The 15,197-nt window shown below is 40.0% G+C and overlaps 1 protein-coding gene across 2 annotated transcripts; it reads right to left on the bottom strand.

Annotated features, from left to right (window-relative positions):
• Window positions 1–352: 352 nt before the first annotated feature.
• LOC105355898 (B-cell receptor CD22) lies at window positions 353–8,734 on the bottom strand. Of its 2 annotated transcripts, none has more exons than XM_011485080.3 (19): window positions 8,117–8,732; window positions 7,947–8,010; window positions 7,265–7,363; window positions 6,928–7,039; window positions 6,689–6,834; window positions 6,425–6,545; window positions 6,199–6,335; window positions 5,878–6,000; window positions 4,401–4,547; window positions 4,204–4,309; window positions 3,952–4,115; window positions 3,651–3,800; window positions 3,370–3,501; window positions 2,464–2,545; window positions 2,285–2,333; window positions 2,053–2,142; window positions 1,824–1,957; window positions 1,504–1,623; window positions 353–917 (listed from the first exon to the last, which is right to left on the bottom strand). In XM_011485080.3, exons 1-18 carry the CDS (start codon window positions 8,126–8,128, stop codon window positions 1,527–1,529), a joined length of 1,965 nt encoding a protein of 654 aa, XP_011483382.1. In that variant the 5' UTR covers window positions 8,129–8,732; the 3' UTR covers window positions 353–917; window positions 1,504–1,526. The 2 variants fall into 2 exon arrangements, with proteins under 2 accessions (XP_011483382.1, XP_020565727.1); XM_020710068.2 differs by lacking the exon at window positions 353–917 and adding an exon at window positions 1,148–1,195 and having other exon boundaries at window positions 8,117–8,734.
• Between the last annotated feature and the right edge of the window lie 6,463 nt (window positions 8,735–15,197).

Below are 15,197 nucleotides of genomic sequence, written 5' to 3'. Positions count from 1 at the left end.
TGGGTTGATATACTGCATATACAGTACAGACCAAACGTTTGGACACACCTTCCCATTCATTTGATGTTTGCTGTGTTAATACTTTTCCTGACATGTTTAAAACTTTCAAGAACTGAATCCTTTATTACAATGTTTCATGGATTTTTTTTTCCTTTTTAAAATGTGTTTAAAATATTCAAACTAAAAATTGTATAGTTAAATTCTAACTGCAGTAAACTGTTCAGTGACATTATCACACAGCTATTTCTAAAATGCGTTGATGTTTTAATAGGAGATGTGCAAAATTCCGAACTAGTTTATTTTATTAGAAAGACCAAACACAGCAGGCCAAGCAGTAAGATTTTGTTTCTTTCCATATGTCTTTATTGTAACAATCTATAATATGGAATGCATGTTTTCATAAAATTATCTGCAGTCGTTGAATGAATAATGCAGAGCATTCAATCGTAACAAGCACAATGCAGGTCCATTCCATTTCAAATACAGTAGATCCACTTGCAGGTTAAAATGTTTTGCACAGTTGCATTTTAAGTTAGTTTTATTTTCATACAAATTCTGAATTTTAACAGTCCAACAATGCAATGCAATCTAGCAACCAGTGAAAACACATAATGTGTGATTGAACATGAGGAATCCTTACAAAAAATATACACTGAATACACACCTGTTCAAAGGAAAGAAAAAAAAAAACTTAATATGCTTTTAGATTACCATTTTATCAGGCAGTCTTGAGGGATGCATCAAACCCAAAAGGGAAAGGCATGCAATGTTATTCATGAGTTTTATTCAAATCCTGGTCAATGTGCTGCCTTTTATGAGAGTCTGACTCTCACTACTCAGAAGTGAGGAAAGTTTTTCTGTGTCACAGAAGGGTGGAGACAGAAGGAGCTGGTTTGTATGGACCCATGAGCTGTTTACTGGAGGAAAACAGGACAAAAGACAGTGGAACTGATTACAGCAAGAAGCAGGAACCTGTCAAGTCACAGAAAGTGTTGATTGCAATATAACCCTTGTGCTATTTTAGGCACTTTAACATTGGGAGTTGGGTCATCTAGACCCACTAGACAGTGCTCTGAACCTTTTTTCTTCAATGATTTATGATCTTCACTGGTGTCCATGGATCACATGAAATCTTTCCACCTTTATCCACCTTTGTCATGGTAGGGAGAACACGTCAAAGTAAGGGTGGGGTCATCTAAGATAGCACAAGGGTTAATGTTATTGTTACTCATTTTTCACTTTTCTCATTTGTTTCTTGATTAGTTTGCTTTTCACAAAAACGTTAAAGCAGTTTAACTGTATTTTTTTTTTACTTTGAAATTATACTATTTAAGGGTCTCAAATTTTTACTGTGGCACTGGAAAAAGTCACCAAAATGTTAGCAACAAATAAACATAAAAAAAGAAAAAAAATCCTTTCCACTAGGGAAAGACTCGAAACATAAATCTAATTGTGAAAATTCTTTGAAACTCCTAAAAATATCTTTTAAAGTGACTTTCCTACCTTTTGAGATTGTTATCTCCTGGTCAGTAGTGAGGCCCAGGAAGTAAAGTATAAACAACTCTGGAGGAATCCTTTGACTTTTTCTTACAAGTCAGGTTGTGCACCTGTACTTCATCCATACTACACGCACAAAAAAAAAGAATACATCTCATGAGCTGAAAATCACCATTAAAAAAGTGAATATTCTTGAAAAGTTTGTGTCAGAAATCACATAAAACAAGTAAAAAAAAGGTTTGCTCTCAGAGCGATAAAAATCTCTGCAATGATAACAAAAGAAAAACTTGAGAGCTGAAACTAGAGAGTTAATGAAAAAAGTTCACCTCGACAGCCGGGAATACTGAACAGAGATGCAGTTGGAGGCAGAACTGCAACTTTCGGCTTCAGTGATTGGTGGAGCATCTCTCAGAGGAACGATGGCAGGATGAGAGCTGTCACTCAATTCTTCAGGTTCCTCCTGCACACACAAACACACAGACACGCACATTGAAAACAGCCCCGGCATACTTTCCACGGTTGCATAAACCTCTGATTACACAGTCATTTTCTCACTGGTATGTCTGACATCTTGCCCTTTCTAACTGGAAATGTTTGTACGGCTGATTCATGGAACATGCTGCTGTCGGTTGTCACTGGTAAACGCTGTGGGGTCACAAGCAACATAAAAAAGAAAACATGTGATCAAGATTAAGTAAGAGTCAGCAATAAAACTTTATGATTAATCATTCTATGCTAGGAACAGCAGATCCTTCAAAAAACTTCTGCAAAACAACAGATGCTGCACCTTGGTTGGATCTTCTGCCGTATCAGTGTCTACTCTGTGCATGTTCTTACTGTAAAAAACAGACCAAAACAGGACAATACTTAAAAAAGGTATTAGAACTTCATAAAATGTACATTTTTTTAACTGCTGGGGTTGGATACAGGGCTTAAATCTGCAGTGACGGTGATACTTTAAGTCACCTGATCATGATGGCCACAGTCAGAGTGATGAGTCCTGCAGACACGCCCACTGCGGATGCCAGGGCAATTACTTTCAGACGACCTGCCAATGAAAGGATCATATAGTTCTTTAGTCTGACTGGAAACAACGAGGAATTCCACAAACGTGGTGGTGAAATACAGAAAAAAGTTAAAAATCAAAAGTAGGCACCACAATAGAAACAGAACACAGTGGAGGGAGGAACTAAAACCTGTGGATCAACAAGCAGCCATCCAGACTCAAGTCTTATGTTTCCACTTCTGATTTCCAAATCTGCACTTCTTTAGCTGTTTAGACTCTAATAGCCGTTTTCCACAGCACCTCATCACCTTCCCCTCTTCTGTTACAGTCAGAGCACTTAACATGACTCACTGTGACTCATACAAAAGCAGCCAGGAATCATGAGACAATGAAAGCCAGAGCCTTTGTGGAAGTGACAGGCAAGTTTCATCACCCGTCATATAATCGCAGGTAAACACTCAAGCCAGAGTCTTGACATGTCTGAAATAATCTGAAACATATCTGTTAATGAGAGGCAGGAGGACTCCACTCTCACTTTTCAGCGTCAGCTCGTCTCTGACTCTGACAGACAAGCAGACCGTGATGGAACGCCGTGCACTATCCATGTAGGTGTTGGTGATAGTGCAGCAGAGATGAGCCACCGTAGGTCTTCGGGCTGCATGTGAATGTGTCAAATAATAAGAGGTGATACCAGAATTGATGACCGCTCAGCAGCTGCTGAGATGTTTCAGGCTGACAGCTCGGTGCTGTTGGGGGAACAGTCAAGGATTAACAGGAACGGTATGGCTGCCTCTGGAGGGTCTTTCTGAGGTATAAATTTAGAAAAATGAGGCATGAAGTATGACCGTGCATGAGTTAGCACGCACCTCTGACTCTGACGGTGAGCACCGGAGAGCTGTTTGCTCCAATTCGATTCCTGGCTTCACAGTAATACTGACCACTTTCACCAGGGCCAACCTCTGAAAACGTGAAGACAGGACCAGATTTTGTGCCCCACGCTAAACAGCAGAGAGCAGAAAAGAAAGGAAAAATCTGACATACCTGCAAACAATACAGAGAAAGTACAGACTTCAAATCTCAGCAGATCAATGTTGATTTTTTTTTTAAAAGTCAAAACCTTAAGTGGAATTGCATGGTTTTTGCTAACATTGTGTTGAGCCTCCATCTGGAGTTAGACGGTGCCAGGTAAAGTTGTCCACTGCCGGGTAGGCCTGACTGCTGCAGGTCAGGGTCAGAGGTCGACCCGCGTCCACCACAGGGGAGGGGCGGGCCAGAATGGAGGTATTTTTGGGAGGATCTGCATGGAAGAAAGAACAAAGTTTAAAAGCTGGTCCAGTCTACTGTCCATGACACCAGCAGCAGAAAAGAAGACAATCAGAGGAGTATTACCAGAGCAATGTTTACTTCATAACTACTAGACATTGTGTCACACTCAGCCATCTACTTACAGAGAACAGTGAGAGTTACGACAGGGGAGGTCTGGGATCCTAATCGATTTGATGCCACGCAGTAGTACTGACCAGTGTGGTGGGCGTGCACAGACGGAAAGATCAGGTTCTGAAAATTACCTTTAGCCATCAACTGGTCACCTTGGATACGATACCAAGAATACCTAAAGCAGTAATTGTAACAGTGTTTCTCATCATTTGAGTGATGAATTATTTAGTGATCAAAGTGGTATTTATGTTAGACTGCTTTACCTGCTGGGGGGAGGGTGAGAAAAGGTGACGCAGCTCATGTTTACATGAGAACCTTCTCTGATGTCTCTCCGAGGACTCACAAGCACATGAGTGTCCTTTGGTGAGTCTGAACGGGCAGAAGGCAATTTCAATTCCTCTTCATTAATGTGGTTTATGTCATGTAAACTAAAACCAACAAACCAACAGAACAGACATACAGGTAACATTGAGTAGGATTGATTTGGAGCGATCTGTTCCCAGTGAATTGCGTGCCACACAGTAATACTCTCCTCTATCAGTGTGTCTGAGGAAGGACAGATGGAGCTGAGGGCTGAAGCTGTCTGGGATGCTGCCACTTTCCATGTCTACAGCAAAAAAAAAAATGGAAGAAGTCATAGCACATTAGAATAACACAAAGACATGTGCACAAGCATTTACAAAAAGAGCAAATGTGATGGAAAGTGTCAATTGTTTGTAAGAATTAAAAAAAAACTATTCCTGACAGGAAGGATGATCCATCCAACTGAGATCAGCCTTCTCAAATGCAGAACATAGTTTGTCATCCATCTATCCATCCATCCATCCATCCATCCATCCATCCATCCATCCATCCATCCATCCATCCATCCATCCATCCATCCATCCAGTCATCCAGTCATTTTTAGTAAGATGCCTGGACTTTGACTCTCATTCCTCGAGGTGACATTGTCTTGAAGTTGCTATCACTCACATCAAGACCTTCCTGGACTTCCCTCATCATCATTTTCATACCATGCTGATAGGTTACTGTTGATTTTTGGGTCTTTCCACAAAACATTTCAACCAAATGTCGAAACCATTTTACATAGCTTAATTTGTTCTCTGGGATCATGTTTTCAATCTCCCCATCATTGCTACTTTCTAACTCCTGAAGCTAACTCCTCCACTGGGGTACTGGCTAATTCCCACCTCAGAGAAAGAAACCCTTGATTTCCCACTTGTCTGCAAACCCCCCTCAAAAACTGCTAGGGGGCCCCCATTCAGTGAAGCAAAACATGACCACAAGAAGCAGAAACACAGTCATGTGCTGACCAGAGTGCAGTCCAAACTGAAACTGTCTATCAAAGCATGACAGGTATTAACCAACTCTGTTACATGAGACAGCCAAACAGGAGTCCAACAACCATCAGGAATTAACCATTTCAGACAAAGACTCCAAAGCAGTTTGATTTTAGAGCACTTCTTTTAAAGTATCCCAATCCAGAGATAGTATTTCTGATCTCTATTCCCTTTGACAGACAGTGATGGTTAGACGCCATCAGTGTTTTCAGAGTTGTTAAAGAATTTACTTCAGGTGTTTCTGCTGCATCTGTCACATCCACCCTTAAGCAACTGTAACATTCTACTGCAATAGCACTGGAGGCCATGAATGCAAGCTAATAGAATCCCTCAAAGCCCTTCCAGTAGCTCTTTGGGAGATGGAACTTGAAGGTCCACCTCAAACAAATCTTGACCTCACCTGTAAGAGTCCCATTGTTATCCAGGCTTAAATAGTGTTGGTGCCAGTTATATATGACAGGTAAAACCTGAGTACCAGGCTGAGTAAAGCCTTTTTCGATTTACAATGTAAGTTCTGTGTAAGATTGATATAACTGAATCAAATGAGCATTTAGCTGTAATTTGTATGAAGAAATTAGAAATTATGCTGCGAAGCACCTTTAAACCATGCAAAACTCTCCACAGGAGGAGCTGCATCACTGCTGCAAGCCAGAGTAACAGACCCTCCCTCTGAAACTTCCCCCACAGGGAAAATGGTTATGGAAGTGAAGCGAGGTTTATCTGCAGAAAAACATGAGAAAAGAGCAAACTGCACTTATCAAACTTACATTTGGTGACAGAAGTGGTGTAATGTGATCTAACTAAACCAAACACGTTACCAGGAGTTAAACATTTAGGATCCTATTCATTTCTAATGTCATTGTCAGGTTACACATACAAGTGAGGCAGAATTTCTGCTTTGGTTGACTGTCTACTCACACCCCAGAGTCAGAGTGACAGATGGTGATTGTACATTCTGGGGGGGGATTGGTCTGCAGCTGTAAGCTCCAGCATGTTGCTGGTCAAAGCGGCTGATTGTCATCCACTTCTCATAGGAGCCTAGGTTCAGTCCGTTCCTGCAGCATCACGTAGAAAAGTCGTTGACATCATACCTAACACTTTGAATTGATGATGAACTGTAAGTGCATCTGACAGGTGTGCTCACCTGTAGAGGGCAAGACTGCGACCAGGAGCAGCACACCCCCCAGCCTGGCAGCCGACGAAAACCGTTTCTCCAGAGCCATACATGTTGGCAGCTCTGGGGGGATGAACCAGGACCTTAAGGTCTAAGATGCAAACATGAAAGCATGATGAAGACAGAAGAGTTTACTCCTGTGTCATAGTTATAATAAAATATAATAAAATAAAATATAATATTATAATAAAATATAATAAAAGTTCACAGAAGATTTTGTTAATATGAACCAACCTGTTACATCTAGGGTAATAGTGTTCGGGGAAGTCCATCTTCCTAGCTGCTTGTCCGTCTCAAACCTGAAGTGATACTGTCCAGCATCGCTCAGCTTCACACTCCGAATCTGGACTGAACAGCTGGAATAGCTGCCGCCTATGTAGCTGGATCATGAACATGATGTAATCAAAAATTGTGAAGGCCAATAAGACCAAAATTCCATTTTTTGAAACAACTGCCATTTGAATTTTGCTCACCGGGTTCGTCCGCGGTACGACAGGCTGATCAAGTTGGTGTCAGTGTGGTGAGCAAATTCCCTCTGACCCTGGGCTGACACACGGAACCACATGACATTCTTCACCGTGTGACCTGGGAAGACAAGGCTTTGCTATGAAAGAAATTCAGCTTTAGTTTTTCCACAAATGAAGAAAATGTAAGTGGAGTAAAAAGAAAAATGAGAGCTATGGGACATGCAAACTGGAGAGACAAATCATTTTCAGTTTGTATTGTAAAGATTTGTGTTTTGAATGAATAAAACTGAAAGAAATAACATCAATTTTCTATCATAGCAAAATAAAATGGGCTTATTTTTACCCGAGGGGTGGTCGTAACGGCAGGGTAAAGTGACTGAAGTTCCTGCCCACACACAGATTTCCCTCCTTGAGAATGACACACTCCACCTGCACTGCGTGCCTGCGAAAGGCACAAAAGAAAGAGAAGAAAATCTTGCAAATAAACGTGTCAGTGAAAGAGCAAACACAGAATAATTCTGAGCGTACACCTGTAGAATTAAAAGCAATACAGGCACTCACACAATCAACATTGATGCCTTTGCAAGTTTTCCATATTTTCAAAAAATGACTTTTTACTGGCTTTGATTAGGCTGAAAATCATAAATATTCAGACATTTAAAAGAGCTCTGATTAGCAGTCAGGGTGTCATCCTGCTGACTTGTCGGTCTGACTTGACCACCTTGCACAAAAGTCAATCAATACTTATAAAGTAACCTGAGTGTAAAGGCAAGGGCACCTGGCTGCAGAAGCATTTTCATATAATGCCTTTCAAAAAGACATCCCGTTACTGTTTTAAGCTGCTTTTGACTTGATTTATGGCAAGCCAGAAATGAAAATTTGGAATATAATACAAATATCTAAAGGATTATCCGTCATCCCCTCAAAAATTCCCAAAGTACTTTAAACACCTTATTCAGTTTCAGTCTGGTGCGCACGCAGACTAAAGAAATAATGTCTCAAGGGTTTTGGCATTCCTCTCTTACCTGGAAAAATTGTAAGGATGGTGCCCAGAAGTAATGCACCTGCCAACATCTCCGCTGACACGAGCTGTGAAAATGTCACCCGAGAAGGAGAACAGCAGGACGTGAAGAACTGCTCCCGATAATAAATCGAGATAAAGAAATATCCAGCTGTTGCAATACAAAGTACTCACATCCTCGAGCATCTACATCCACCGCAGCATGGGAAGGAAAAGCTTCAAACCCGAACGATTACCGGTACTCCAACCCTTACAGTGAGGGAGGTTTTTTATTGATAGTTGTTGCAGTGGAGACAGGAACGGTCTGGTTAGAGATGGGAGGAGTAATGAAAGAGTCCAGAGAGAGATGATGATGGGGAAGAGTCAGGCTCAGATCTTTGGTTATCAGAATGTTTACTGTTAGGTTTTTTTCTTCCCACTTCTCTGTCTGAGAACCACTTTTAGGGTTCTTTTGTTTTTGATAGTCTCATCTAAAGTGATGCAGTGACAGTGTGACATCCTCGTGACAATTACACTTCCACAGCTGTCTCAGTTCACTTTTATTGCTTGTTAAACTCTCTTAGGTATAGTTTAAAACATGTTGCATGCCACAAGACTGTTTATAAACCATCAGCAAAAGTATAAGTTTAACTGTTTTGCTTTGGTTTTTTACATATTTGGTTTAAAAAATGCAGTGAAATTAGGCATTAAGTATCGTTTGCAGCTGTGAGGATGTTATACATAAAAGAATGCATAAAAATAAATTATTTTTGCACAAAAAGGTTAAAAATAATTGGAACACAGGATTTTTTCCCTGTGATCCTAAAACTTTTAGAGATTTTCTCACTTTTTGCGATGCTATTCTTTTTTTTATTTTTTTTATGAGATTTTGATGCATCCAGACCTTCCTATCAGTGTTTTTTTGTGTGTGTAATGAAGTTGCTAAAGTGTAGGACCACTTTAACTTTTTTGATACAAATTCTATGGCATCTGCTCAATATGAAGCTAAACTATAGTGCCTCAAATAAAGGCGTCTGTTTGTTACGGCTGGAGGTCCAAAACCAATTCGCAGGCTGGAGGTCCAAATGGTGCCTTTAAAGGCCGCCTTCATCAGCTGGGGTCCAAATGGAGGCCACACTCTTTCTAGCACAACACCTGGAAATAATCACACAGACAAACACACAAAGATCCACAAAAACACAGAAGTCCCACTCTGATACAAATCCAAACACACAAAACACAGAATAAACAGAACAAAACAAAACCAAATACCACCACTGAGGAAGCACTGATATTACAGTTTTGATTCATAACTTTTGAACTACTTTTATGTTTGACCTAAACAAAAAATACACCAAGAAACAATAAAATATTCACGTCATGACAAATCAGAAATACGTTTGATCACGTTTTTACCAGTATTCACATCTATTAGTGCTAAAAGAGAAGTCAGTGTTTTTTGCATAAGTTAAATAACCAGTTTTTCTTAAAAGAAAAAAAAGACAACTTGGAGAAATGGTAGAACATTTACAAAGAATATGAGAGGTTTGTGCTCTTCATATTTCTTTGTTTTTTGTAAAGGTCTGTTTCCTCCTGTCAGTCACACCAGGTTCAAGTTTCTAATCATCCACAGCTGTTCTAATTGAAGTTAATCACTCCCAGTGTGTCGAGATTTCTGTTTTTCAGGTCATCTGTGTTGTCACACTTGTTATTTCTGCTTTGTTTCATAGTTTGTTTTTTTATTTCAGTTTATATCATTAAACCTCTGAGTTTCCTCCAAAGTTACATTTTGGGTGCTACACCACTGTTTCCTGGGAAACATGGGATTGTTTACAGAAATTATTGTTTTTTTCTGTAAATATGTAAAGTTACATCTTTGTAATAACAAATGTCCAACCATTAATAGACTTTTGACTTATACCAATCAAGGTCAGAAGTTACCTTAAATTTAACCCGTTTTTTTGGCTGAATACAGAAAAACAAATGTGTTCATTTTTCCCACAGCTGCATCTACTTTAAACTGTAATTCAAAATAAGCAGAAAGTTTTGTTTGCATCTGTTTGAAAATAAAAAATATATTTTTTTCCATCTAGTGTTTTCTACCATAGCAAATCAAAACCTGTCATTGTTTTTAATGTCTAGCTTTGTGAAAAAATAAATGTATTAACCTTGTAGCAATTATAAAAAAAATCAACAGGTTTTTTTTTTCCAATTGGGTTTAAAAACTGTCAATTAAAATTTGGAAAAGCGGATCTGGATTATTCACATTCCTCTCTATGAAAACCAGACAAGAAGAACCATAAAGAAAAAGAGATCGCCTTTCCCCCAATAGCTGCGGTTTAAAGGAGGCTGCAGAAAAGTGTGCAAACCGCATAATGTGAAGCACATCCAGCAGCAGGGGTCCTGGAACAGAGAAGATATGTTAACACATGACACTACTGCTTGTTGTGTTTGTGCGGTGCTTTCTCTGAGTCATGGATGTCGCAGCAGATCTTTCAGCTGAAGGCGCTCCTCAGAGCAGGTGCTAAAAACAAGCTTGTGGTAAATTTTGGCACTTTGGAGAAAGAGGATAGTATGAGCTGTAGCAAAGCAGAGTTGTTCTTTTGTTTCCACAGGTCTTCGTTGATCTTCAGGTTCTGTTTGATAAATGTTTTTGTTGTGATCTACTCACATTGGTGGAAGGTTTCATGCAGAATGACTTCCAGCTGCTACAGTGTGGTGGGTCTGAAGTACTGGAGCAGCAGCCGGTCCGTGACTCTGGAAAAGCAGGATTCGATGTCTCTAGAAAAAACAGAAGCATTAGATATGTTTACACCTGTATTTCCCTTTTGGATTTGTGATTGCAGATCTGTTACCTAAAAACAGCATGGGTCCATGGTGACGCTGCTCACTCCAGAGTCAATTAGATGAGAACGTGCAACATCTTAACTTGTCTAAATTGGTACTTCTTTTCAATTTTTACATCTTGAGAAATTTTTCTTTATGATCCAGCGGAGACCATAATGTTCTCTTATGCTTGCAATCTGCTCAACCTGTCTGACTGCAGCTCTCTTTGGTGCGTCAAACCGACCTGGAACTTTGCCTCCTTTGCCATTAACAAAACATGTCTGTGGCTAGGATCGGTCTCTCCATAACAAGGATGAGCGCAGACCATGCAGCAGAGCAAGTACTTCATTTCTTCATCCTGAAGAATCACAGTAAAGAATCACCTCGGAATGGTTTAACAAAAAAATGTGTTTTTTTAATATACACAACAAAATTGAAGATGTGTCTTTGTTTGGACTGCTGCCCATGTATTTTTAGAACCTTTATGGAATTTGCATTTTTTTATGGTGAAAGCAAAAAAAAATTGTTTTCAGTTTCTTTATTCTCATTATTCATTGTGACAAATTGCACTAATGTCATAATGATATATCAATGAGTCCATTTTGACTGGAATATTTTTATATAGACTTTCAAAATCAGGCTTACTTGGGCCTGAAGACACAAACCAGCACAAACATTTAGGAGCGAACAGGGAAAAATGTGATATGTTATATGATCAAAAAGTTATAGCATTGATAAAAATAGGAAATGAAAAGGCCACATGAACGAGCATATAAATGGAGAAAGTCAAAAGTAATCAGGTCTGGTTTTTCTATTTAACATTCAAAAGGGCAGGATTTCTTTAGATGCAGGGTAAAAGCAAAGATGTCGTGATAATCCTGAGATGAACTGTGCACAGCAGGACTTACTGATCTACACATGTAGCTCAAGTATGACATAAAACCCAGCCGGCACGTACATATTAATATATTTAAATCAAGCAGGCTCAACAGCCCACAAGTTCTCTGCCCTAATTGACAATTGCTGGCACTGAAAGCAACCCGCAACCAGACTTGAGGAGGTTCAGGACCTCTCAGTCAACTGCGTCCACTTAGCCTGATGAGTTTCAATGACTTTAACATCCTACCCTGCCACAACCTGGCCAATAGATGTCAGTTCAGCGTTACCAGTCAGCGTATTGGCTACTCGCCCAGCGTTGACCCAGGAATAATGATGATGTACTGTTGAACGTTGAAGTTCATCTTTGGTCAAAGGCATTCATGCAAAGGGAGAGAAGTGAAGTGAGCTGTAAGGTTTAAAGAAATCTTGCTTAATGTCTGCAAATGAAGGTTGGCGTTTGCCTTGTTAGCCAGTTGATCATGTGGATGATGGAGGGAGACAACAGGAAGCCTGTGCCATCAAATCCATCATTTATCCAATAGGTTTTTGAATCAGTACGCTTTGTTTTCATGCGCCTTTAGAAATAAACAAGGTTATTAGGGTGTCGTTTTAATGTGAATTCTGAGAGAAGTGTTTAGTTAGATAAGGCCCTTTATATTCTTCATCTGGCCCCCCAAAATTTCCGTGATACTTAGTGGAAACACTCGGCTTAAAGAGAAACCATAATGGAAAACAGAACCTACCTTTACACTACAATGAAAATCCTCAGGATGTGAACTTAAATTTAAAATATATTCCAGTTCACAGCTTGCTAGGTTGGATTATGAGTTGGGAACCCAAATGGGTAACAGGCCTTCTTTGAGTGTGTGTCCTCATTTGTAGAACTCCTACATGATTTAATGATCAAAACTCGCACAGAAAAAAAAGCAACAGACTTTGGTTCCTGGCTAAAGAAAAAATAAAAAAGAGTTTCAGAACCCATTATTGCCATTTTTTTTCTCTTTCCACCAAATCTGTATTTGGTTGAGTATAAAGATTGGTGGGCTTTGAGTTTAACCTGCAACCACAGCATGACTTCAAAAGGATCGTGGCACACTAACAGGTCAAAGCCTGGTGTAATCTTAATCGAAAACAGACGGGCCTAAATGAATGAAGAGAAACAGATGGATGAAGCTAGATTAAGTGTGACTGACCACAAACAGAGAGAGAGAGAGGGAGGGTGAGGGAGAGCAATGAGAAAGTTTGACGAGAAATGGTAAGAAGGGTGATTTGGAGGGGGCAAAAAAAAACAAACATAATGTGTCAAAGTTGCTGAGGAGGACAGAATGGAGAGTAAGGGTAGGAAGCCTGAGGGTTGGGACTGAGAGGTGGCTGAAAAGGGGGGATGAGTAGATAAGAGGTAATTGTTAATCAAAGACAAAGACAAATATTTGACAGTCTTTCTGCTCTTATGGTGAGGAAGGTATCCATGCCCTGACCGCAGCCTCCAGGCCCAATGAAGTGTGACCGTCTGGTGGTCAAACTGGACCTGAGGATTTTCCGCTGTTGCAAAACACTTCCTGCCTGCTGTTTTCATGTAATGTGACCACTCAAATTTTTCTCCCCCCTGCCACACTTTTTGAGTTTTACAATATGTCAGTTCTTTGCTATGTCTTATGCCCACGGATTAGAAACTTTAGCTCTCCAGGCTCTCTTGGCTGAAGTCCATGTAAGCAAATAATGATTCGATTGTCCAACATGTGTTAGTCTTCATACTGAGCGGAGCTCCCCGTGGCGGGGAGTCTGGGCAAGGATGACGATGATCAGCACTACAATCATATCTGACAGGGTGATATGTTGTCTGTGTGCTGTCCTAAAGGAGGTCTACTGGAGGGCTTGATGAGTTGATGTTTGCCAAATGGATTCGTTAGGGACTTTAGTAAAAGACACAAACAACTGGAACTGATGGACATAAAAGACATATATTCCATTTTTAAAAATGTTATACCACAAGCTGAAATAGACAGTGTTTAGTCAATTTCACACTCAGTTTTACAAATAAGCCAAACTAAACATTTGGTGATTTCTTAAAGCTCTTAAATCTTCAAAAGTTATTGAAGTTTTATTACATTTAGCCTGGTTTTACTCATTCCTGTCCCATTCACAAACTGGCTGTAGGGTCGGATTTCTGCCCCTCGTCTGCCAGAGACCTGTCTGTGGCTGCTGTGGTATTCCACGCTGAATGCGTCATGTCTGGTGGTTATTATGGGCAGGCGTTTGACCCCCCCCCCCCCCCCCTCCTCTTAGACTCTCACCCTGTCTAGTGGCAAAATTACATGTTTTTTGTACCTCATCCAGCAAAGATCGGGTCTCGTGTAATCAAGTATAGCGAGTTAATTATCCAAGTTTGCTTAGTGTGGTGTAAGAACACGTTTGAACCAATCCGAACCTGTGAGCCGGACAGGACGGGTTTCCGTGGCTAAAGGGGGGGTTCATGCAGGTTATATGCCTGAACCTGATGAGTGTGTTGATGTATTCATCAACATAGAAAACTTGACATTAAGCTTGGTAGAAACTGTTATTCGAGACCGAACGTGAGTGTTGTAATTTTTGCACAAACCTTAAGTGGCCAATCAACGACTTTGGACTCAAATATCAATTCTAACCAGGTTTTTTTTAAGCACACGTTCAAGAAATTTACCACCGGCGCACTGATCATGTTGATGTGCAACTGTTTGGCTTTGTTGTACCAGCAAACAACTGGTAAATGTAGAATACCTTGGTCATTTGTTCATCTACTTAAAGAAAAATATATGAGGTTCACAGTGTTTCTGTGGGTGTTGGTGTTTTTTTTTTTTTTCCAGAAATGATAACACTTGAAAGACATTTCAAATGTAAAGGTTTGTGTCTAGATTGTGACTCCAATAAAAAAAAAAAAACAGAAACTTTTTGCATGCTGAGAAACAACATGTACATCAATTTTAAAAAGTAACTTTAAAATCAATGACTTTAATCTCGACCTTTGTTTGTTTTGCATTTCTCTTCCAGACAAAAAAAAAAACCTTAGATCTGTAAACCAGATCTAGAGAAAATATATTCAGTCGTAAAGGTATTCAACTGTTTGCCAAAAAATCAAAAGTTCACAGGCAAATGGTTCGGAAGAAGAGACAAGTACATCTTGTTAACATCTCAAGTCCAAAATTCTCCCAGTGGGGAATCCTGATCTGTGTCAGCAGTGGCACAAATTGTCTCCTGACAGCTAAATAGCTTTCTGCCTCTGCGTCTGTCTGTCCTTTTTTTTTCCTGTGTTCAAATGAGAATGAAGCCCATTTCCTGGTTAAGAAGAAAGCAAACATGTGTCCTTTATATGTGAGAGACGTGCGTGTGTGTGTTCTGCCTGTCTGTGATGGTTTTACCATGTGCAGAGTCCCTGTATGGGACTGAATGAAGTTGGAAATGAAGGAACCTGTCAGGTCGGGGCTACTGTCGGAAACCTTCCCTCTACTAACCTATGCCCCCCCCCTTCCTTTTCCTCCCCCATTCAGATGATCAGACCCAAATTCTGTACACACATCAAGCTTCCTGTTTAACA

Source organism: Oryzias latipes, chromosome 16 (genome assembly GCF_002234675.1).
Source record: "Oryzias latipes chromosome 16, ASM223467v1".
NCBI classification, from domain to species: domain Eukaryota; kingdom Metazoa; phylum Chordata; class Actinopteri; order Beloniformes; family Adrianichthyidae; genus Oryzias; species Oryzias latipes.
Note: the sequence above shows the minus strand (reverse complement) of the source record. Positions and strands in the feature narration are given on the sequence as shown.

Excerpts from the sequence above, each read along its gene's own strand:
- LOC105355898 (XM_020710068.2), bottom strand. Across the intron at positions 6,835-6,927 it reads TCGTACCGCGGACGAACCCG|CTACATAGGCGGCAGCTATT; the intron begins GTGAGCAAAATT and ends TTCATGATCCAG. Across the intron at positions 6,546-6,688 it reads TATTACCCTAGATGTAACAG|ACCTTAAGGTCCTGGTTCAT; the intron begins GTTGGTTCATAT and ends TTTGCATCTTAG.